Source organism: Sus scrofa, chromosome 17 (genome assembly GCF_054392235.1).
Source record: "Sus scrofa isolate SSC_HxYL_T2T_F1_AM1 chromosome 17, Sscrofa_HxYL_maternal_Yorkshire_Landrace_v2.0, whole genome shotgun sequence".
Taxonomy (NCBI): Eukaryota; Metazoa; Chordata; class Mammalia; order Artiodactyla; family Suidae; genus Sus; species Sus scrofa.
In genome coordinates this window covers 15,756,564-15,776,894 of record NC_139399.1, presented here as the reverse complement: position 1 = coordinate 15,776,894, position 20,331 = coordinate 15,756,564, and the positions used below count along the sequence as shown (strand labels likewise).

The 20,331-nt window shown below is 42.5% G+C and overlaps 1 protein-coding gene across 1 annotated transcript in view; it reads left to right on the top strand.

Annotated features, from left to right (window-relative positions):
* Positions 1 to 5,080, top strand: part of LOC100628139 (uncharacterized) — a 217,790-nt gene extending 212,710 nt beyond the window's left edge. Inside the window, exons 117-118 of the mRNA XM_085003024.1 lie at positions 3,611 to 3,656; positions 4,787 to 5,080. Coding sequence (XP_084859150.1) covers positions 3,611 to 3,656; positions 4,787 to 4,905 — 165 coding nt within the window. The 3' untranslated portion in view covers positions 4,906 to 5,080. The remainder of the gene's footprint in view (positions 1 to 3,610; positions 3,657 to 4,786) is intronic.
* Positions 5,081 to 20,331: the final 15,251 nt, after the last annotated feature.

The following is a 20,331-nucleotide window of genomic DNA, read 5'->3' as shown; positions in this document are numbered from 1 at the left end:
TTTGACCCCTAACCCAGGAACTTCCTTATGTCCCAGGTGCAGCTAAAAAACAAAGGGGGTTGGGAGAGTATGGGTTGTTTGGAACACTGTACATTAATTATAAAGTCAGGGAAGAAGAAGACATTTCTATGAGTGTTGTCTGGTCATCGTCCTTGTGGGAGCTGTAGTGGGGTAGGTGGCAAATGACACTTGTCTTCTCTTTGTGAGGACAGAATGTGGGAAGGAGTCAGGCAGGTGGAGATCAGCTAAGGAGCTTCATCGCCTACACGTACAGATGAATTGGAGGATGCAGTTTCGATGCGCAGCCACAGTGGCCATCCGAATACTTCATCCCCACTTGGGCCCTTCCCCTTGGAGGCCTAAGCGGAGGAAGCAAACCTTGACACCTGTCCTGGGGGCAGGCTGCTTACTGCAGATGTGAGACCCAAGTTCACAGTGCTCTGGGCAGACACATGTTTTCAAAGAAGAGATTCGGATCCACACAAGGATTCCTTAGTTCCTTCTTGCAGCTTCAGACTTTGGGTAAATCTCCTCTCCTCTCCCAAAGAGGGTTGAGGGGGTGTGAGTCCTCATGTGGAAACCGGAGGCCAAGGAAAAGAAGTCCACCTGTAATTTCTGACTGACTTCAATTACAGTTGGGCTTAAGCTTCTATCTTGTATACATAGCAGGTAGTGATGAGCGATTGAAGCGAAGGATGCTAGGTGGCCAAGAGACATCTGTTTTGTGCTCTCAATCTTGCCATAAATAAGCCCCAAGGTGGATAATTCCTTTGCTAACTCACTCTGGGGAGACAAATTTGACTTGGAGGAAACAAGTATTCTTTTAAGGAAGAATCTCAGTTTTGGTGAGCTTGACTCAGCTAAAGCTTTTCTCCTTCTAGTCCTCTATCCTGTGCTTCAAAAGCTTGGTGCTTCATAAATTGAGCATGTTCACTGCATATACTAGGGGTTATGGTAATAACTTATTCTTGTTCGTGCCTTCAAAACATAGAATTTAGTCAGAAAGGTACCATTTCATGTCTCGTGCCTCAAATATTATTGAGCTACATGACAGTCTTCCATATTTATTTTCTCTAAATTATTGTTTAGAATCTGTGTGTTTTGCCCTAATCTGATGAAGTTGCTGGCATACAACTCTAGACAGAGCAAGAAGGCCTTTGGCTTTGTGAGCCCAGGCAAGCTGCATTCTCGCTGGGCCTTTGTTACCTTTTGTCAAATTACGGGCTGAGTAAATTGATGACTTTTTTATGTTCAATTTTGTTTTTTCAAAGAAAAAAATCTTCCTTTTTAAAAAAGAATATGCTTTTTTGCATGAAACTGTATTATACAGAACAAAGACAAGCATGGAGCTGTTTAGCCAAAGGAGGGAAGGAGCCTCTGAAGATGAGACTTCTTTGTCCCTCAATGCTGCAGTGCCCCCATGCCTTTTTTGTGGGACACTGTTTGGAAACTACAGGTTAGGAAGGAATCCTTCTAGTTCAAAATCTTTAGAATTATAACTTGCAGATACAGTCTCTTCCTATCTAATGTTCTCAGCTTTCTTTGTTTTTGTTAAATGGAAACATTTAAAGAACATTGTGGGTGTGTTCTCTTTGCTAACATTGGATTTCAAACATCTTCCTTCACCTGAACACCATCCTGCCCTAGATATCAACCTCAAGGTCTCCAAAGTACATATTTAGGAAGAGCTCTGGGTGGAAAAGATCATAGTCTTACATTGGTCTGTCCCTAATTCAACTCCTGTATAAATGTGATCTACATTTTTGCATAGTGTTTATTAATGTAATATAAAATTATTTCTATAAAGTGTTCTCCCTTTATCTGTTAGAAGCTATGGCTTTCACAAGATCTGTCTAGGAAAGTTGTCACATTATTCATTTTATTCGGCCTCTCTGTAATGCTATTTTAAGAAAAATGTTGTGGAAAACATTCTGAAGATATTGGAAGCTATGTTAGCTAAACCAAGGGTGTTGCCTATCATGTTGTCACTATCAGCACAGTGTTAGGTTCAGGATACTATTTTATTTTATTTATTTATTTTTTTTTTCCCACTGTACAGCAAGGGGGTCAGGTTATCCTTACATGTATACATTACAATTACAGTTTTTCCCCCACCATTTCTTCTGTTGCAACATGAGTATCTAGACATAGTTCTCAATGCTATTCAGCGGGATCTCCTTGTAAATCTATTCTAAGTTGTGTCTGATAAACCCAAGCTCCCAATCCCTCCCACTCCCTCCCCCTCCCATCAGGCAACCACAAGTCTCTTCTCCAAGTCCATGATTTTCTTTTCTGAGGAGATGTTCATTTGTGCTGGATATTAGATTCCAGTTATAAGTGATATCATATGGTATTTGTCTTTGTCTTTCTGGCTCATTTCACTCAGGATGAGATTCTCTAGTTCCATCCATGTTGCTGCAAATGGCATGATGTCATCCTTTTTTATGGCTGAGTAGTATTCCATTGTGTATATATACCACATAGAGAATCCGGAAATTAACCCTGACACCTATGGTCAATTAATCTTTGACAAGGGAGGCAAGAACATAAAATGGGAAAAGGAAAGTCTATTCAGCAAGCATTGCTGGGAAACCTGGACAGCTGCATGCAAAGCAATGAAACTAGAACACACCCTCACACCATGCACAAAAATAAACTCCAAATGGCTGAAAGACTTAAATATATGACAGGACACCATCAAACTCCTAGAAGAAAACATAGGCAAAACACTCTCTGACATCAACAGGATACTATTTTAGACACTGTTTAGTGAGAGAGTGCCTTTCATGAGAAAAACCTTAAAAAGGACAGTCTAGGTAGAGACACTTGTAATACAGATTGAAATATTCCCACACATTACAAAATGAAGTAGAGAGCTATCATTTGATGTTGCCAAAAACTGGCCCTAATTTCTAGAATGAAACAAAGTTACAGGTAAAGAATCAAAGAATCCTGTATTGTTTTCCTTGTTTCTAATTCTAGAAAGCCATGAGTCCGAAACCCAGTTTGAAAACTGGTTTTAGCTCCTCTTCTTCCTTTCTTCAAGCAGATTTTTATTTTCATTTTTATTTATTTTTTTGCCAGTAGAGTTTTCACATGCCATTACAACAGAACCACTTTCTTCATTTTATGGATTTAAGATTCTGTGTTGACAAGTTCTTAATTGACATAGGACATGCCTTAAAATCTTAGTTCCATAAAAGTAAAGAAATGAGAGCTCATTTTAAGGAAAACTCCTTTGGTTAAACTTTTATAAAGGCCAGTTTTCCTAAGAATTGCAAAGTAAAGCATTTGTTGAAACGCCCTGATACCAGAAAGATCAAACAGCATCCTCTGAAATTATGTATATTCGGTTGACCAATATATATTGTACTTTTTATCAGATTAATCTTAATAGCATTACATATGTATGTTCTCTACTATCTACAATCCAAATAAGTGGGAATTTATTTTATTTTATTCATGTGACTAATTTTCTATTTGAGCAATCTCTAAGTTAGATCAATGCTCTAAAAGCATTATTTATAGGCCACATTTCATAAGCTATATGTCATTTATATGATAATGTCTGTTAACCTAAACATTTTAAATACTATTTGACTTATTTCAGACTTACCAGGAGTTGGAAAAAAATTTATCTAGAGGACTAGCGGAAGGTATGTTTTCAACATTTATGAATTAAATTTAGATAAGGGTTTCAGAAATCAACTGTAAACAGTAAATGGCACCTCAGTTGTTTGTAGAACAGATACTGCATTAAATATTTTCTTATTACCTCATGAAAAATGTGAATGTAAATATTCATCATGAAAAATATTCTTATTACTCCTTTATTCACCATGTTCCATAGCTTCCAAAAAAGTCTAGATATTTCTTTTCCTTCCTGGCTATATCCTTCTTCTACTTCTGCCATCCCCATCAACCTGTCACCTGCACTCTGACACTGTCCTCAGAAAGCATGGGGTTCACCAACTTCTCAAGTTTCTGGTAGTGATTAAGGCAAAAAAAAAAAGAGAGAGAGAGAGAGAGAGAGAGAATGGCTCAGGCAGAGTTCATGCATCAAAAAGAGAGAGAGAGGCTCAGGCAATCAGAGTTCATTTGGGTGACATTTGCATTTCCTGTCATTTGACTTTGTCTTTGGTTTAGTTTTTGCCCTCAGGAAAAATTCCAAATTCCTTAGCATGGAATAAAACACCCAAGTCAGATTGCCCTCCTCCCCTCCTCTGCCCCTTTCCTCTGGCTGGCATCCAGTCAGATAGACAGCTTACAATTCCAAACAGCTCTACCCATTTTTCCTTATCCTTCAGGTATCACCTCCACCAAAAAGCTGTTAATATTAACACCAAGATGGATGTCCCTTCTGAGTGTTCCAACTGTGCCCCTTTTTGCACCCCTCATAGGACTTATGACTATGTGGAAATTTCCTGTTGGTCTATTTTCCCAGATTATAGTGTGGGATTCTTCAGGGTGGCCCTGTGTCTCCTTCCACTTGTAATTCCAATGCTTGTCACAGTACCTTAGCCCATGGCTGTTAAGTAAATGAGTGAGAAATAAGAAAACCAGAAGCTCTGATACCCAGCCTGGAGAGCAGTTAGCTCAGCAAGGAAACCAGGGGCGGGGGTGGGGGAATGATAAAATAATCATGGTGTATTTTGTGTTATAGTTGAATATAGATATTTTTTCATTTTTCTTAACACGTTTAAAGGTCTCAGCTCTTCTTACCTAATTTATATTTAGTTAAACAGGAAGTATTTTAGATAAAGGATGTCATTCTTTTTCTCAACAGATGCTAAGTATGAATCTGAACCTTACAGAACTTCCCTCCAAGGTCTCTGTCATGAAGATGGACTTGAAAGAGCATGCAAAGAATATGTAGAGATACTAAAAAGAAACTACATGCTCTGAATAGCAGTGACATTTTTCTGGTTTTACTCCAAGGGTCAATTATAATGTACGGACTCCTGAGTTTTCTATTGGAACATGACTATATGTGAAATTCTTCCTGATCATTTCTCTTTGCACATACCAGCACAGTCAAGAGACGTCTCCAGAGTTGAAAATAAATACTTTTATGGTTCAAGATGCCCTAGTTTGAGACTTGGAAATATCTAGCAGTTTTGTAGTTGACCCTAATTCAGATAGGTGCTAGAGTTGTGGTTGTGTCTGAGATGAGAAAAAGACAGCAGCAGGTGGATTTTCCTCTTCGTGAGGTAATAATCGCACATTTCGTGGTTTAGGCTTCATTCCAACTGAGATTACTGAGAGTGATGCAACCAGTTTTACCGCTACACAATGGAGGTTTATTTCAAGGGGCAAGATTCACTAAAAGTTTAACTGCTTTTAGAGTGTAACTCCCAGCACACCTGAAAAACAAGATCAACCACCACCACTTTTCTAGAGCAGGGGTTGGCAACTTCTGGCAAATAGAGCCAGAGAGAGAGTCAGTGTTTTAGATTTGACAATTTCACCTCTGTTGTATCTAATCATCCCAGTCATTGTGGCCACAAAGCAGCCACAGACGGAGGGTAAATACAGGAGTATAATTGTGTTTCCAGAAAACATTATTTATAGACAATGAAGTGTGAATGTCACATAATTTTCATGTGTTGCAAAGTAATATTTTTAAATTACTTTCAACCACTTAAAAACATAAACCATTCTTAGCTTGTAGATCCTACCGGCACAAGCCAGGGATGGAATTTGGCCCCTGGCTTGTAGAAAGCTGTGGCCTGTCTAGGGAGTAACCCTGGGACCACCCCTTCTTAGACACCAGCTTTCCAAAACCAGTTGTCTGTATTAGCCCTGTGCCAGAAAATATGACAATTAAATCAAAATGTCAACAAATCACCAAAAGCTGACCAAGGTGAGGAAGGATCAGGTCTTCCCCTGGAGGGCCCTCCCCCCCCCCCACTGCTCAGCATCTTGGCTCCTCCCTAGAGGAGACTAGAGGGTAAGAGGGTGGGTACTGCACAAATAACTGAGGTGAACAGTCTTAGCCTCTCAGCAAAACCCACACCCACAGCCACATCCTGCCCACCCAGCCCATCTATCCTAATGTCTGGGGCTCCTCCTGTCTCATCCCTGTGGCAGGACAGCTGTCCACTGGATTCCGTGACTGCTCAGCAGGGTCCTCTCCTGGCTCACACCTGGTTGTGTGGACCCCACCTGCCCTTCCCCACCTCCTCCTCCATGAAACTGCCCTGACAGGGTGTTACCTACATGGAGTCCTCTCCTTGTTTCTTGCTGCTGAACATTTAAGACAGCATTGTTCTAGGCCCATCTATTATGACCCACACTGAGTGCTCTCATCAGTTTATTATTAGGCACTGGTGTTTTAGGGGTTGGTTCTCTTATGAACTTGTTAAGAAGCTTCCTTTTGGGGAGGTGTACCTGCGGCATATGGAAATTCCTGGGCCAGGGATACAGAGCCTTGGCTACTGGCCTAGCCCATAGCCACAGCAACATTGGGTCCAAGCTCCATCTGCAACCTATGCCACAGCCCATGGAAACACCAGATCCTTAATCCACTGAAAAAGATTTTGGTCTCAGGGTTCCAGCTATGGGGCACTGGGTTAAGGATGTGACTGAAAAACCGAGCACAAGGCAGGGATGCCTACTCTCACCACTGTTATTCAACATTGTATTAGCAGTCCTAGCCACAGCAGTCAGACACACAGAAGAAATAAAGGGCACCCAAATTTGAAAAGAAGAGGTAAAATTGTCACTGTATGCAGATGACATGATAGAATGTATAGAAAACCCTAAGGACTCCATACAAAAACTACTTGACCTGAGCAATGAATTCAGCAATGTAGCAGGATACAAGATGAACATTCAGAAATCAGTTGCATTTCTGTATACTAACGATGAAATATGAGAAAAAAATATGAAAATACAATAACTTTAAAAATTGCACCCCCAAAAAAATAACTGTCTATGAGTAAACCTGACCAAGGAGATGAAAGACTTATATACTGAGAACTATCAAACAGTAATCAATGAAATTAAAGAATATTCAAAGAAAGGGAAAGATATTCGATGCTCCTGGAATGGAAGAACTAATATTGTAAAAATGGCCACACTGCTCAAAGTAATCTGCCAGATGCAATTCCTATCAAATGACCCATAACATTTTTCACAGAACTAGAACAAGCAATTCAAACATTTATATGGAACCATAAAAGACCCAGAATTGCCAAAGCAATCCTGAGAAACCAAAACCAAGCAGGGGGCATAACTTTCCCAGATTTCAGGCAATATGACAAAGCCACAGTCACCAAGACAGTGTGGTACTGCTACCAAAACAGACAGATGGACCAATGAACCCAGAAATAAACCCAGACACCTACTGTCAATTAATCTCTGACAAAGGAGGCACGAATATAAAATGGGAAAAAGACAGTCTTTTCAGCGAGGGGTGCTGGGAAAACAGGACAGCCACATGTAAATCAATGAAACGAGAACACACCCTCACACCATGCACATAAATAAATTCAAATGGCTTAAAGACTTAAACATAAGACAAGACACCATCAAACTCCTGGAAGAGAACATAGGCAAAACATTCTCTGACATCAACCTTACAAATGATTTCTCAGGTCAGTCTCCCAAGGCAACAGAAATAAAAACAAAAATAAACCAATAGGATCTAATCAAACTGACAAGCTTTTGCAAAGAGAAGGAAACCATAAAAAAAAGGATAACCTATGGAATGGGAGAAAATAGTTTCAAACAATGCACCTGACAAGAACTTAATCTTGACTAAAACATACAAATGATTTATACAACTCAGCAGCAAAACAAAAACAACAACAAAAACAAAAACCAACTACCCAATTGAAAAATGGGCAAAACACCTGAATATACATTTTCCAAAAAAGGTATACAGATGGGCAAACAGCACATGAAAAAAAAACTCCACATCACTGTTTATTAGAGAAATGCAAATCAAAACTACTTGAGGTATCACCTCACACCAGTCAGAATGGCCATCACTAATAAGTCCACAAATAACAAATGCTGGAGAGGGTGTGGAGAAAAGGGAACCCTCCTACACCATTGGTGGGAATGTCAATTGGTACAACCACTGTGGAAAACAGTGTGGAGGTACCTTAGAACTACTATATGACCCAGCAATCCCACTCTTGGGCACATATCCAGACAAAACTTTCCTTGAATAAAATACATGCGTCTGTGTGTTCATGGCAGCACTACTTCACAACAGCCAAGACATGGAAACAATGTAAATGTCCATCGATGGATGAATGGATTAAGGAGAAGTGGCATATACACACAATGGACTATTAGCCACAAAAAAGAACAAAATAATGCCATTTCCAGCACCATGGATGGAACTAGAGACTCTCATTCTAAGTCAGAAAGAGAAAGACAAATACCATATGATATCACCTATATCTAAAAGCTAATATATGGCACAAATGAACCTTTCCACAGGAAAGAAACTCATGGACTTGGAGAATAGACTAGTGGTTGCCAAGGGGGAGGGGGAGGGAGTGGGATGGACTGGGAGTCTGGGATGCAAACCATTCATATTCTTCCAGTTTAAAACCATGGAAACTTTTTTCCATTTATGTGTATCTTCTTCAGGTTTATCATCCATGTTTTGGTTTCTTTCAGTGTGTGGATATTTTACCTACTTGATTTAATTATTAGTAAATGTTCTGTTATTTCTGATGCCATTTTAAATATGATTGCTATTTTTTACTCCATGAATTTTATTACACTTATAGGTGTACAAAATCATCACGACCCAGTTTTATAGCATTACCATCCCTAACCCCCAGCCCATCCCCCCACCCCCCCAACCTGTCTCCCTTGGAAACCATAATTTTTTCAAAGTGTGTAAGTTTCTGTTCTGCAAAGAAGTTCATTATGTCCTTTTTTTTAGGTTCCACATGTAAGGGATAGCATATGATGTTGGTGTCTCACTGTCTGACTAACCATACCTAACATAATAATTTCTAGGTCCATCCATGTTGCTGCAAATGCTGTTCTTTCTTTCCTTTTAATGGCTGAGTAATATTTCATGGTGTATATGTACCATGTCTTCTTTATCCACTCCTCTGTTGATGCACACGTAGGTTGTTTCCACGTCTTGGCTATTGTAAGCAGTGCTGCAATGAACACTGGAGTACACGTATCTTTTCGAGTCATGGATTTCTCTAGATCGATGCCCAGGAGTGGGACTGCTGGATCAAATGGGCATTCTATTTTGAGTTTTCTGAGGAATCTCCATACTGTTTTCCACAGTGGTTGCACCAACTTACATTCCCACCAACAATATAATAGGGTTCCCTTTTCTTCACACCCTCTCCAGCACTTAATGTTTGTAGACTTTGATGATGGCCATTCTGGCTGGTGTAAGGTCATACCTCATTATAGTTTTGATGTGCATTTCTCTAGTAATTAATGATGTTGAACAACTTTTCATGTGTTTTCATGTGGCCATCTGTATCTCTGCTTTGGACCATTGTCTGTTTATATCAGAAGATGCCCATTTTTGGATGGGCTTTTTTTTTTTTTTTTGGTTTTGAGCTGTAGGAGGTGTTTATAAATTTTCTAAATTAATCCCTTATCTGTTGCTTGATTCTGTGCGTTGTCTTTTTGTTTTGTTTCAGGTTTCCTTTGCTGTGAAGAAATGTCTAAGTTTAATTAGTTCCCATTTGTTTATTTTTGCTTTTCTTTTTTTTTCTTGTTTTATATACTGATTTTTATTTTTTTCCATTGGAGATGGTTTACAGTGTCCTGTCAATTTTCTACTGTACAGCATGGTGACTCAGTTACACATAAATGTATACCTTCCTTTTTCTCACATTATCATGCTCCATCATAAGTGACTAGACATAGTTTTTATTTTGTCATTACTCTAGCAGTTGGATCTGAGAAGATATTGCTGTGGTTTATGTCGGAGAGTGTTTGTACTATGTTTTCCTCAAAAGTTTGTAGTATCCGGTCTTATATTTAGATCTTGAATCCACTTTGCATTTTGTTTTTAATGGTGTCAGGGAGTGTTCTAATTTCATTCTTCTATGTGTAGTTGTGCGGTTTTTCCAGCAACTCTTGTTGAAGGGCCTGTCTTTTCTCCATTGTATATTCTTGTCTCCTTTGTCATAGATTGTTGACTGCAGGCAACAATCGTGGTTTTCATTCTGCTCTTTCTCAGCCCAGCACTGCCAGAACTGCCTGGCTTCCTGCACTTGGGCTGTTGCTGTGCCAGTCATGTCTTCCTCCTCTCCAGCCATGTGTGCCCTGGCCTGTGTGGCTGCCCCATTAGGGACTTGGTGCTGCAAGAGGGGTCAGAGGAGGCAGGGTGTGGGTGCTGTGCCAGTAGCTCCTCCTGCTCCCGAGGTGACTCTTGAGGGACTGAAGCCCATCCAGGAGCTGATGGGGCCTCAGAATGGCCTCAGAATGGAAAAGGGAAGAAAGACTCTGACTCCATGTTGCATCTGTTTCTTTTCCATTAACCTTTGTGTCCTGTTGCTAATGCTACAAGTGTATCAGTAAAAGACTCTTGCCAATAGCCTGAAATATATCGAGAACCTTGTTCTCAAGACTCTGACCTTTAGTTTTTTTTTTCTTTTTCTCTTCTTTTTTCAAATTGTGATCAACTGTTATTTCCCCAACAGATTTTTTTTTCCTTCTGTACAGCAAGGTGACCCAGTTACACATACATGCATACATTCTTTTTTCTCACATTACCATGCTCCATCATTAAGTGACTAGACATAGGTCCCAGTGCTACACAGCAGGATCTCATTGCTAATCCTTCAAAGTTCTATTCATGTAGAGGTAAATTTGCAAAAGAGGGTGTAACATTTATTCTTTTGGAAGTTTGTAGGCATAGTGTGGCCTGGCCTAATGGACAAAGGATTCCTGCAGCAAGCAGTTTGCAACCAACAACCATACCCTCCCCTTCCCCCCACTTAAGGATGAAAGAAGCCTGAATTCCACCTGGGGGAAGAGGCTCCTTTGGCTTTTCTGTCCGCTAGCTTTCTGAATAAAGGTGTCATTCCTTGCCCCAACAACTCTCAATGCATTGGCCTGTCAGGGGGCAAAAGGTATGAGCTTGGACTCAGTTAACACAAAGGGTGTGATGCTGTCCTCACCACCCTCCTCCACAGTGAGACCAAGGCCCCTAAAACAGAGCTACCTTACTGAGCTGACCATTCTTCTTGGTGCTGAACATAGTTTTGTGTGCTGAGGCACAGCTAGGGCAAGCAATACCAAAACATGTGGGTTTGGAGCAGAGAAAGCTTTATTGCAGCATCATGCAAGGAGAACGGGGGCCCCTATACCCCAACCCTGAACTCCCCAAAGGGTTTCAGCAAAGTGTTTTCAGGGGCCAGGGGAGAGAGGACCATGGTTAGTTGTTGCAAACTTCTTGGTGTAGGAATTGTTTTAGTAGGTCAAGTCAAGATGTTCCTGTAAACCTCCAACAAAAGACAAGCTGTCTTCTGTCCTGCAACTTTTTAAATCTCTTCAGGAATAGAAAAATGCTTTACCTGGAATGGCAGGATCTTGAGAATGGGCTGCCCTGTACATTGCAGGTTATAGGCAACATTCTTAACTGGAAGCAAAAGCAATAGAATACAAAGGTCAGCAGGGATGTCATGCCAGGTTCCCTTCAGAGGAGGCACCAGCTGCATTGGGTCTGCCGCCTGCCTGGTAATGAGGGTAAATGGTTATGAAGGAAGGCAGTATAGAACTCAATTGTATGAAACGCTTTTGTTAATAAAATGCTCAACTTCTTCCACTGCTTCAGAAAATCTCATGTGAATGCTTCTGTGTAGATGGTTTATTTTTTTTTAACAGTGAGATAATAGATTTATTTATTTGTTTGTATTTCCACAATTTTTTTTTCTACTGTGTAGTTTATTTTTGAATGAAGATCTTTCTATAATAAAAAGAACACTCTAGGTGGAGGCACTTGCAATATAGTTTGAAATATCCCCAGGCATTTCAGAATGAAGTGGATAAATATAATTAGATGTTTCCAAAAGCCGGCCCTCATTTCTAGAATGGAAACAAAGTTCCAGAGTTACAATTCAAGAATTCCATATTGTTTTCCATGTTTCTAATTCTAGAAAGTCATGATCAGAAACGCAGGGTGAAAACCGGCTTAGCCCCTCTCTTATTCCTTTCTTCAAGCAGCTTTTTGGGGGTTTTTTTGTTTTTGCCACTAAAATCTTCACATGACGTTATAACAGAACCACTTTCTTCATTTTATGTATTTAAGATTCTATGTTGAAAAATTATTACCATGGAACAAACCTTAAAATTTTAGTTTCATAGAAGTATTAAGAATGGAAAGCTCATTTTAAGGAAAAATCCACTGATGCCTTTTTCCTACTCCTTGCCACTTATTAAATAGTTGGCAAATCCCAAATTCTAGCCACCCCTCCAAACCACATTTCTTTGTGAGCATCTGCATATAGATATATGTAATAAAATGGTTTTTCCTCAGGCAGTCTGCTTGTATCTAATTTGCAGACTTCGAATCACTGAAACTAAGAGGGTAGAGGAAAAGTTTTTCCTCCAACAATACCAAGAGCTAAAATTCTCTCTTCCCTCGTCTTTCTGTCCTCTCCCCGTACTTGGCCAAACTCCAGCTCACAAGACATTGATTATCATTCCTCCCCTCTTACCTCACCCAGTGCAGTCGGTTCCCAGAAGTCTTGGCCATCTGCTTGCAGGCGGCGCTCCTTCTGCTCCTGCTGCCAATGCTGGCCTTGCTGGGCAGCCCGATGGAGTCAGTGGCCGGTGGCCAGTGCATGGGGCCCGCAGACAGGGCGCCCTGGGAGGGACTGCATCCAGCTCCGCAGGTGCAAGTGGCGTTTCTCCGCAGCCTACAGCGACCATTGATCAGCGAGGTGAGGCTGGACCTTCTGCATTGGCTGTAGTGCCCTCAAGGTTGCCCCCAGGCAGGCCCTCACTTGGTGTTTTCTCCCAGGAGTTAACTGCTGTGATGTAGACTGATGTGGCTTTGCCCTAATTTAGGACCCTGACACATTGTTCTTCTCGGCAGCCCAGGTGCCCAGGGTAGAGTCTGGCACTCAAGAGAAACAGTCAACAAGTAGATGGTGATGGGAGTTCCCGTTGTGGTGCAGCAGAAACGAATCTGACTAGGAACGATGAGGTTGTGGGTTTGATCCCTGGCCTTGCTCAGAGGGTTAAGGATCCGGCATTGCTGTGAGCTGTCGTGTAGGTCACAGACGAGGCTTGGAATCTGCTGCTGCTGTGGCTCTGGTGTAGGCCGGCGGCTACAGCTCCGATTAGACCCCTAGCCTGGGAACCTCCATATGCCTCGGGTATGACCCTAGAAAAAAGATGAAACAGATTATCCTCCATGGTGCCAGGAATGGATGGTGCAGGACTCAAAATAGCAAATGTTAAATTCAAGTACTTGAGATTTGCAGTCCAGGTCTGCCAGCATGCCAGCCTTTATTTATTTATTTATTTATTTATTTATTTTTTAAATGGCTGCACCATGGCATATGGAACTTCCCAGGCTAGGGGTTGAATTGGAGCTGCAGCTGCCGGCCTACACCATGGCCACCGCAACTTGGGATCTGAGCCACAACCTACAGACAACCTACGCCACAGCTTGCAGCAACAATGGATCCTTAACCCACTAAGCAAGCCTCATGGACACTACATTGAGTTCTTAACTGGCTGAGCCACAACAGGAACTCTGAATCCCCACCCTGAGAAGGGCTCAGGTGAGGGTTGAGACGGGCATGGTAGGTGTAGGTAGGGGTGGGAATGGTAGGAGAAAACTGAGTCACAAAATTTCCAATGCAGATTCTCAGTCGTTCCATGGATCTTTGGGGGAAAGAGCTTTTGGAAGAAGATGACAATGTTAGCATGTCAGTGAACTTCAGCCTATGGGAGAAGAACAATGAGCCTGTATTATACACTTGGCAGTACTTCTTTTCTGAATTTAGGTCAAAATCAGAGTCATGTCTTAGAAGTTCCATCTCTCCCTGTCCATTTTAGAGGGAGAAAACTTGAAGCCGACTGAGGGAAATTGGCTTGTCTGGACTCACACAGTTGAGTCCGAATAATCTGGTGAGAAGGAAGGGCGACCCAAGCCTCATTGTTTTATTCTGGGCTCATTTGCGTAGTTGGCATCATGGGCCTTTTCCCACAGGTATGGCTGAGTAGATGCACCTGATGAGAATTAGATGACTGGACGGAGTTTCTAGGGGTTCTGAGCACTGCTGTCCCCATCCTATCCCCAGAACCCCAGAAATAAATACGCTTAATAGAGGCTCCCCCAGAGACCCGGAATGAGTGCTCTCCACTGGGGTCCTGTCTGACTTTGTTCACAGTTCTGGCTGCCTGGTGGGATGAGGGGGTGGCCTAGGTGGCAGGTGACTACACAGCCAGCCACTCCTGCCCTGCCCACCAGATGGTGATGGCTGTGCTGAGGCTTCTCCCAAGTGCTGGAGTCAAAATGTACAAGCTCTAAGGCTCATTCTTCTCTGACACCAGAGATAAGCTTGAAGGAGTGGGAGACTGATTGTGGGAGGAGATGGTACCAGGTTGTCTAGTCTCCAGGCAGCCAGTTCTCACGAACTGGTATGCCGAGCAGAGGTGGGGGCCCAGGACATCTGAGTGGGCTGTGCTGATGGGGCTGACCTGACTGTGAGGAAATGACCTTGACGGAATGAAATAGTAATGGGCTGAGATTCTTGTTCATTTTTCTATTGAGGCGTCCCTTGATGGCAGTACAATTTTAGCATGAACTTTGTAGAATGCTTGGAATTGAAGATACACAAACAAAAGCAGGAGTTCCCTTTGTGGTTCAGCAGAAACGAACCTGACTAGCATCCAGGAGGATGCCAGTTCAATCCCTGGCCTTGTTCAGTGGGTTAAGGATCCGGCGTTGCCATGAGCTGTGGTGTAGGATGAAGATGCCGCTCAGATCCCATGTTGCTGTGGCTGTGGCGTAGGTCATTTGCTGCACATCAGAAATTGGCACAACATTCTAAATCAACTATGCTTTAATGGGAAATTTAAAAAAATTCAAGAAAATAAAATGAGGACTCAGTGAGGAGCAAGACTGGGAGCCTTCCCTCAAGCACTTTCCAGTCTAGAAGGGGCAGAAAGAAAACAACCCCCAACAGTGTGAGTTTACTATCACGTCCATCCCAAGTGGCTGAAGTGTGAGCTTTGCTGGCCCAGGGCTGGTGTCTGGCCTAGTCACTGCCGTGCTCCAGGGTCTGGTAGTACCTGCACACAGTACATGCTGAGGAAAGATTTGCTGAATGAATAAGTGCTTATTAACTCTGTCCTCCTCTTCTGTCCCTGATCAGTCATAATTCCTATTTTGGGATTTTTCACAGAAGAACAGTCAGCCTGTATGTTGATTTAGATTTCTAATATGTTAAATAAAATTCTTCCAGAAGCAACAGTGTTCTAGTTGCAGAAACAAAGCAGTGGTCTGGCATTTTATGGAGCTTGACTGTTATTTATTCCCCATTGCTGTAGTCACAGGCACGTGAAGTTAGGGTTAACGTAACCCCATTTCTTCATTTTGTGGTATGAAAAACATGTGCTGGAGTTCCCGTCATGCCTCAGTGGTTAACAGATCTGACTAGGAACCATGAGGTTGTGGGTTCAATCCCTGGCTTTGCTCAATGGGTTAAGGATCCAGCGTTGCTGTGAGCTGTGATGTAGGTCACAGACACGGCTCAGATCCCCCACTGCTGTAGCTCTGGCATAGGCTGGTGGCTACAGCTCCAATTAGACCCATGGCCTGGGAACCTCCATATGCCATGGGAGCGGCCCTGGAAATGGCAAAAAGACCAAAAAAAAAAAAAATGTGCTCAACATCATGACTCACCCTGGGAAGGCAAATTTAAATCACAGTGAGCTGTAGTACCCACCCACCAGAATGGCCATAATGAAAAAGACTTAGGAGTTCCCACCATGGAGCAATGGGATTGGTGGCAGCTCTGTGGTCCCAGGACTCCACCAGCACTGGCACAGTGGGTTAAAGGATCCGGCCTCACTGCAGCTGTGGCTGGGATCTGATCCCTGGCCTGGAAACTCCATGTGCTTCAGAGTAGCCAAAAAAGAAGAAAAAAAAAAAAAGAAAGAAAGAAAAGAAAAAGACCGACAGTACCAAGTTTGGGGGAAGATGTGGAGCGGCTAGAAGTCTTTTTTAAATTTTAATAAACGTATAGTTGACTAACAATATTGTGTTAATATCTGCTGTACAACAAAGTGATTCAGTTATGCATATAATTTTTAAATATATATCCTTTTCCATTATGGTTTATCATAGGATATTGGATGTAGTTCTCTGCGCAATACAGTAGGGCCTTGTTGTTTATCCTCTCTTACATCTGTTAACCCCAACCTCCCACTCCATCTCTCCTCCAGCCACATCTTCCTTGGCAACTGCAAGTCTGTCCTCCTTGTCCGTGAGTCTGTTTTTGTTTCAGAGATGGGTTTGTTTGTATCCTATTTTAGAGTCCACACATAAGTGATGTCATATGGTATTTGTCTGTCTCTTTCTGATTTCATTTAGTACAAATCTCTAGTTGCCTCACATTGCTGCAAAGGGCATTGCTTTTTTAAAAAATTCCATCATTTTATTATATTTATAGTTGTATAACCATCATCACAACCTGATTTAATTTTTGTAATTTTTTGTCTTTTTAGAGCCTCACTCACGGCATATGGAGGTTCCCAGGCTAAGGGTTGAATCAAAGCTATAGCTGCCGACCTACGCCACAACCACAGCAATGCCAGATCCGAGCCATGGCCGAGATCTACAGCACAGCTCATGGCAACGCCGTCTTTAACCTACTGAGCAAGGCCAGGGATCGAACCTGCATCCTCATGGCTATTAATCAGATTCGTTCCCGCTGAGCCACAAGGGCACCTCCACAACCTAATTTTAGAACATTTCCATCCCAAACTCTCATCCTTCCCCCACAACCTGGATCCTTTGGTAACCATAAGTATTTCAAAGTCTATGAGTTTCTGTTCTGCAAATGAGTTCTTTGGATCCTTTTTTAAGCTTCTACATATAAGTGATATCTTATGACGTTTGTGTTTCACGGTCTGACTAACTTCACTTGGCACGATAATTTCTAGGTCCATCCATGTTGCTGCAAATGCCGTTATTTCATTCCTTTTTATGGCTGAGTGATGTTCCATTGTGTTTATGTACCATATCTTCTTCAATCTCTCCTCTGTTGGTGGACATTTAGGTTGCTTCCATGTCTTGGCAATTGTATACAGTGCTGCAATGAACATTGGGGTATATGTATCTTTCTGAGTCATTCTTTTCTCTAGATAGATGCCCAGGAGTGGGACTGCTAGATCATATCATAATTCTATTTTCAGTTTTTCGAGGAATCTCCATACTATTTTCCATAGTGGTTGCACCAATTTACATTCCCACCAACAGTGTAAGAGGGTTCCCTCTTCTCCACACCCTCTCCAGCGTTTATTGTTTGTAGACTTTTTGATGATGGTCATTCTGGCTGGTGTAAGGTGGTAGTAGTTTTGATAATTAGTGATGTTGAACATCTTTTCACATCTGTATGTCTTCTTTGGAGAATTGTCTGTTTAGATCTTCTGCCAATTTTTTTTTTGATGGGGTTGTTTATTTTTTTGATAGTGAGTTTAGGGAGATGCTTATATATTTTGGAGATTAATCCTTTGCCAGTTGCTTCATTTGCAGATATTTCCTCCCATTCTGTTGGGTGGTCATTTGGTTTTGTTTAGGGTTTTCTTTGCCATGTAAAAAGTTTTAAGTTTAATCAGGTCCCATTTGGGAGTTCCCTTTGTGGTTCAAGTGGAAACAAATCTGACTAGTTTCCATGAGGATATGGCTTCGATCCCTGGCCTCACTCAGTGGGTGAGCATCAATGAAGGATTACACCTCTTTGCTATCAGCAGCTTGGTCCACATGGGGACCCTCTTACCTCAAATCAGACTGTCTAGGAAGGGCATCCTAGGAGCAAGAACCCCTGTGAGCCTGGCTGAGGCCTTTGTAGAAAGGCCTTTGAAACGGCTTTGCAGTTTAGCCTGCTCCTTTGTCCTGCCCTGTTGTGGGCACATCCTTATAGACTTGTTCCTAAGATAGCGTCCCTCCTCCAATCTTTACAGGTTTTTGTTTCTGTTTGTTTGTTTGTTTGTTTTGCTTTTTAGGGCTGCCCCTGCAGCATATAGAGGTTCCCAGGCTAGGGCTTGAATTGAAGCTGTAGCCACTGGGCTATGCCACAGCAACGCAGGATCCGAGCCACATCTGCGACCTACACCACAGCTCACAACAACACCGGATCCTTAACCCACTGAGCGAGGCCAGGGATCGAACCGCAACCTCATGGTTCCTAGCTGGATTCGTTAACCACTGCACCATGACAGGAACTCCTCCTCTATGTATCTTTGACAGTCCAGATCCCCTTGGGCTAAGGAGGGATCATTCATTCGCTGATCACTGGAGAAAATCTGTCACTCTGAGCCCCTATTTAGTGTCAGAAATCCCTGGTACTGTAGCGAGAAGTAAGAACTACTCACAGTGCTGCTGTTGCAGACTGTGGGGTCGTGTCAGAAGAACACTGGTAAGAGCCAACATGAAAGGGCAGTTTTAATCATTAAAAAAGAATCAGGAGGAGTTCCCTGGTGGTGCAGCAGCTTAAGGGCCAGGCACTGTCACTGCAGTGGCTCCTGTCGCTGCTATGCTATGGGTTCAATCCCTGTTTCAGGAACTTCCACATGCTGTGGATGCAGCCCAAAAAAAAAGGGATCGAGAATAACGAATGTAATTTATGGAAATACATTGAACATTCAAAAACCAAAGAGTTCATTATGAAGCTAAAAGGCACAAGGTCCCCTTCCCCAAACAAAAGTAAAAGCAATACTTTGGTTGCTTTTGGAAAGAACAAGTACACAAGGATACCTGATGTTAACTGGTATGATTTAAAGTTATCACTTGAGGAGTTCCTGTCATGGCTGAGCAGTAACAAATTCGACTATTATCCGTGAGGATGCAGGTTTGATCCCTGGCCTAGCTCAGTGGGTTAAGGGTCCTGTGTTGCTGTGCCTGCGGTACAGGTCAGCAGCTGCAGCTCTGATTCAACTGCTAGCCTGGGAACTTCCATAGGCCATTAGTGCAGCCCTAAAAAGCAAAAAGAAAAGTTGTCACTTGAGTTCCCACTGTGGCTCACTGGGTTAAGAACCCAACATAGTGTGTGTGTGTGTGTGTGTGTGTGTGTGTGTGTGTGTGAGACTGAATCTCTTTGCTATACAGCAGAAATTTACATAACATTGTAAATCAATTGTACATTAATTTAAAATTTTTTTTAAATAAAGGCAGAAAAAAATAAATTTGTCACTTGAAAGGAAGGATCCTCTGTCCCACCAGTCCTGTTTTGACTGTATTTTTATGATAAGGAAATAGTCCTAGATGGTGAAGGTAGATCCTTTACAGAAAAGCCCAGCTAATAAATGTGGCAGAATGGCAGAATATTTTGCATCAACTAATGACCTAATTGTTTCAAGGAAAAATCATGAGTGGGTGGAATCACTGGATGAAAGGGGAACTTTACGGGCAGGCTGTCCCCAGCTGGATGCATGTGTCAGGCACATGGCCAGAAGCAGGAAGTTCTCTCCCGGTGGGAAAGAGCCCCTGCACAGTGTTGCCGGGGAGCTTCTCAGCCGAGGCTTGACAGCTCATCTCCCACTTACAGAACACTTGGAGGATGGAGGACCAAACAAGCCCAGGCACAAGTGTCCTGGCAGATCAAGAATGCGAATGATATGTGCTGATAGGGACTGTGGCTGCTGATGGATGCATGAGATTTAAGACACTTACTAGTACAAACCTCGCTTGGATCCTGATCTGAATACAGGGATTACGAAAGGCATTTTTTTTTTTTTTTTTTTTTTTTTAGGGGCACGACTGTGGCATATGGAAATTCCCAGGCTAGGGGCTGAATTGGAGCTGCAGCTGCCGGTCTATACCACAGCCATAGCAACTTGGGATCTGAGCCACGTCTGCGACCTACACCACAGCTCACAGCACTGCCGATCGCTGACCCACTGAGTGAGGTCAGGGATCGAACCTGCATCCTCAAGGAGACTGGTCGGGTTCATTACTGCTGAGCAACAACGGGAACTCCTGACCTTGACATTTTTGAGGAGAACTGGCCAATGTTGTTACTTGGGTTTGCCTGCTGCCCTCTCATGACTGGGTAGAGGCTGGGTGTCTCGGGTGGAGTGTCTCGAGGGGAGTCCTGCAGAAGTGACTCTTGTGCCCTCCTCAGGGGTGACGCCAGGAGCTTCGTC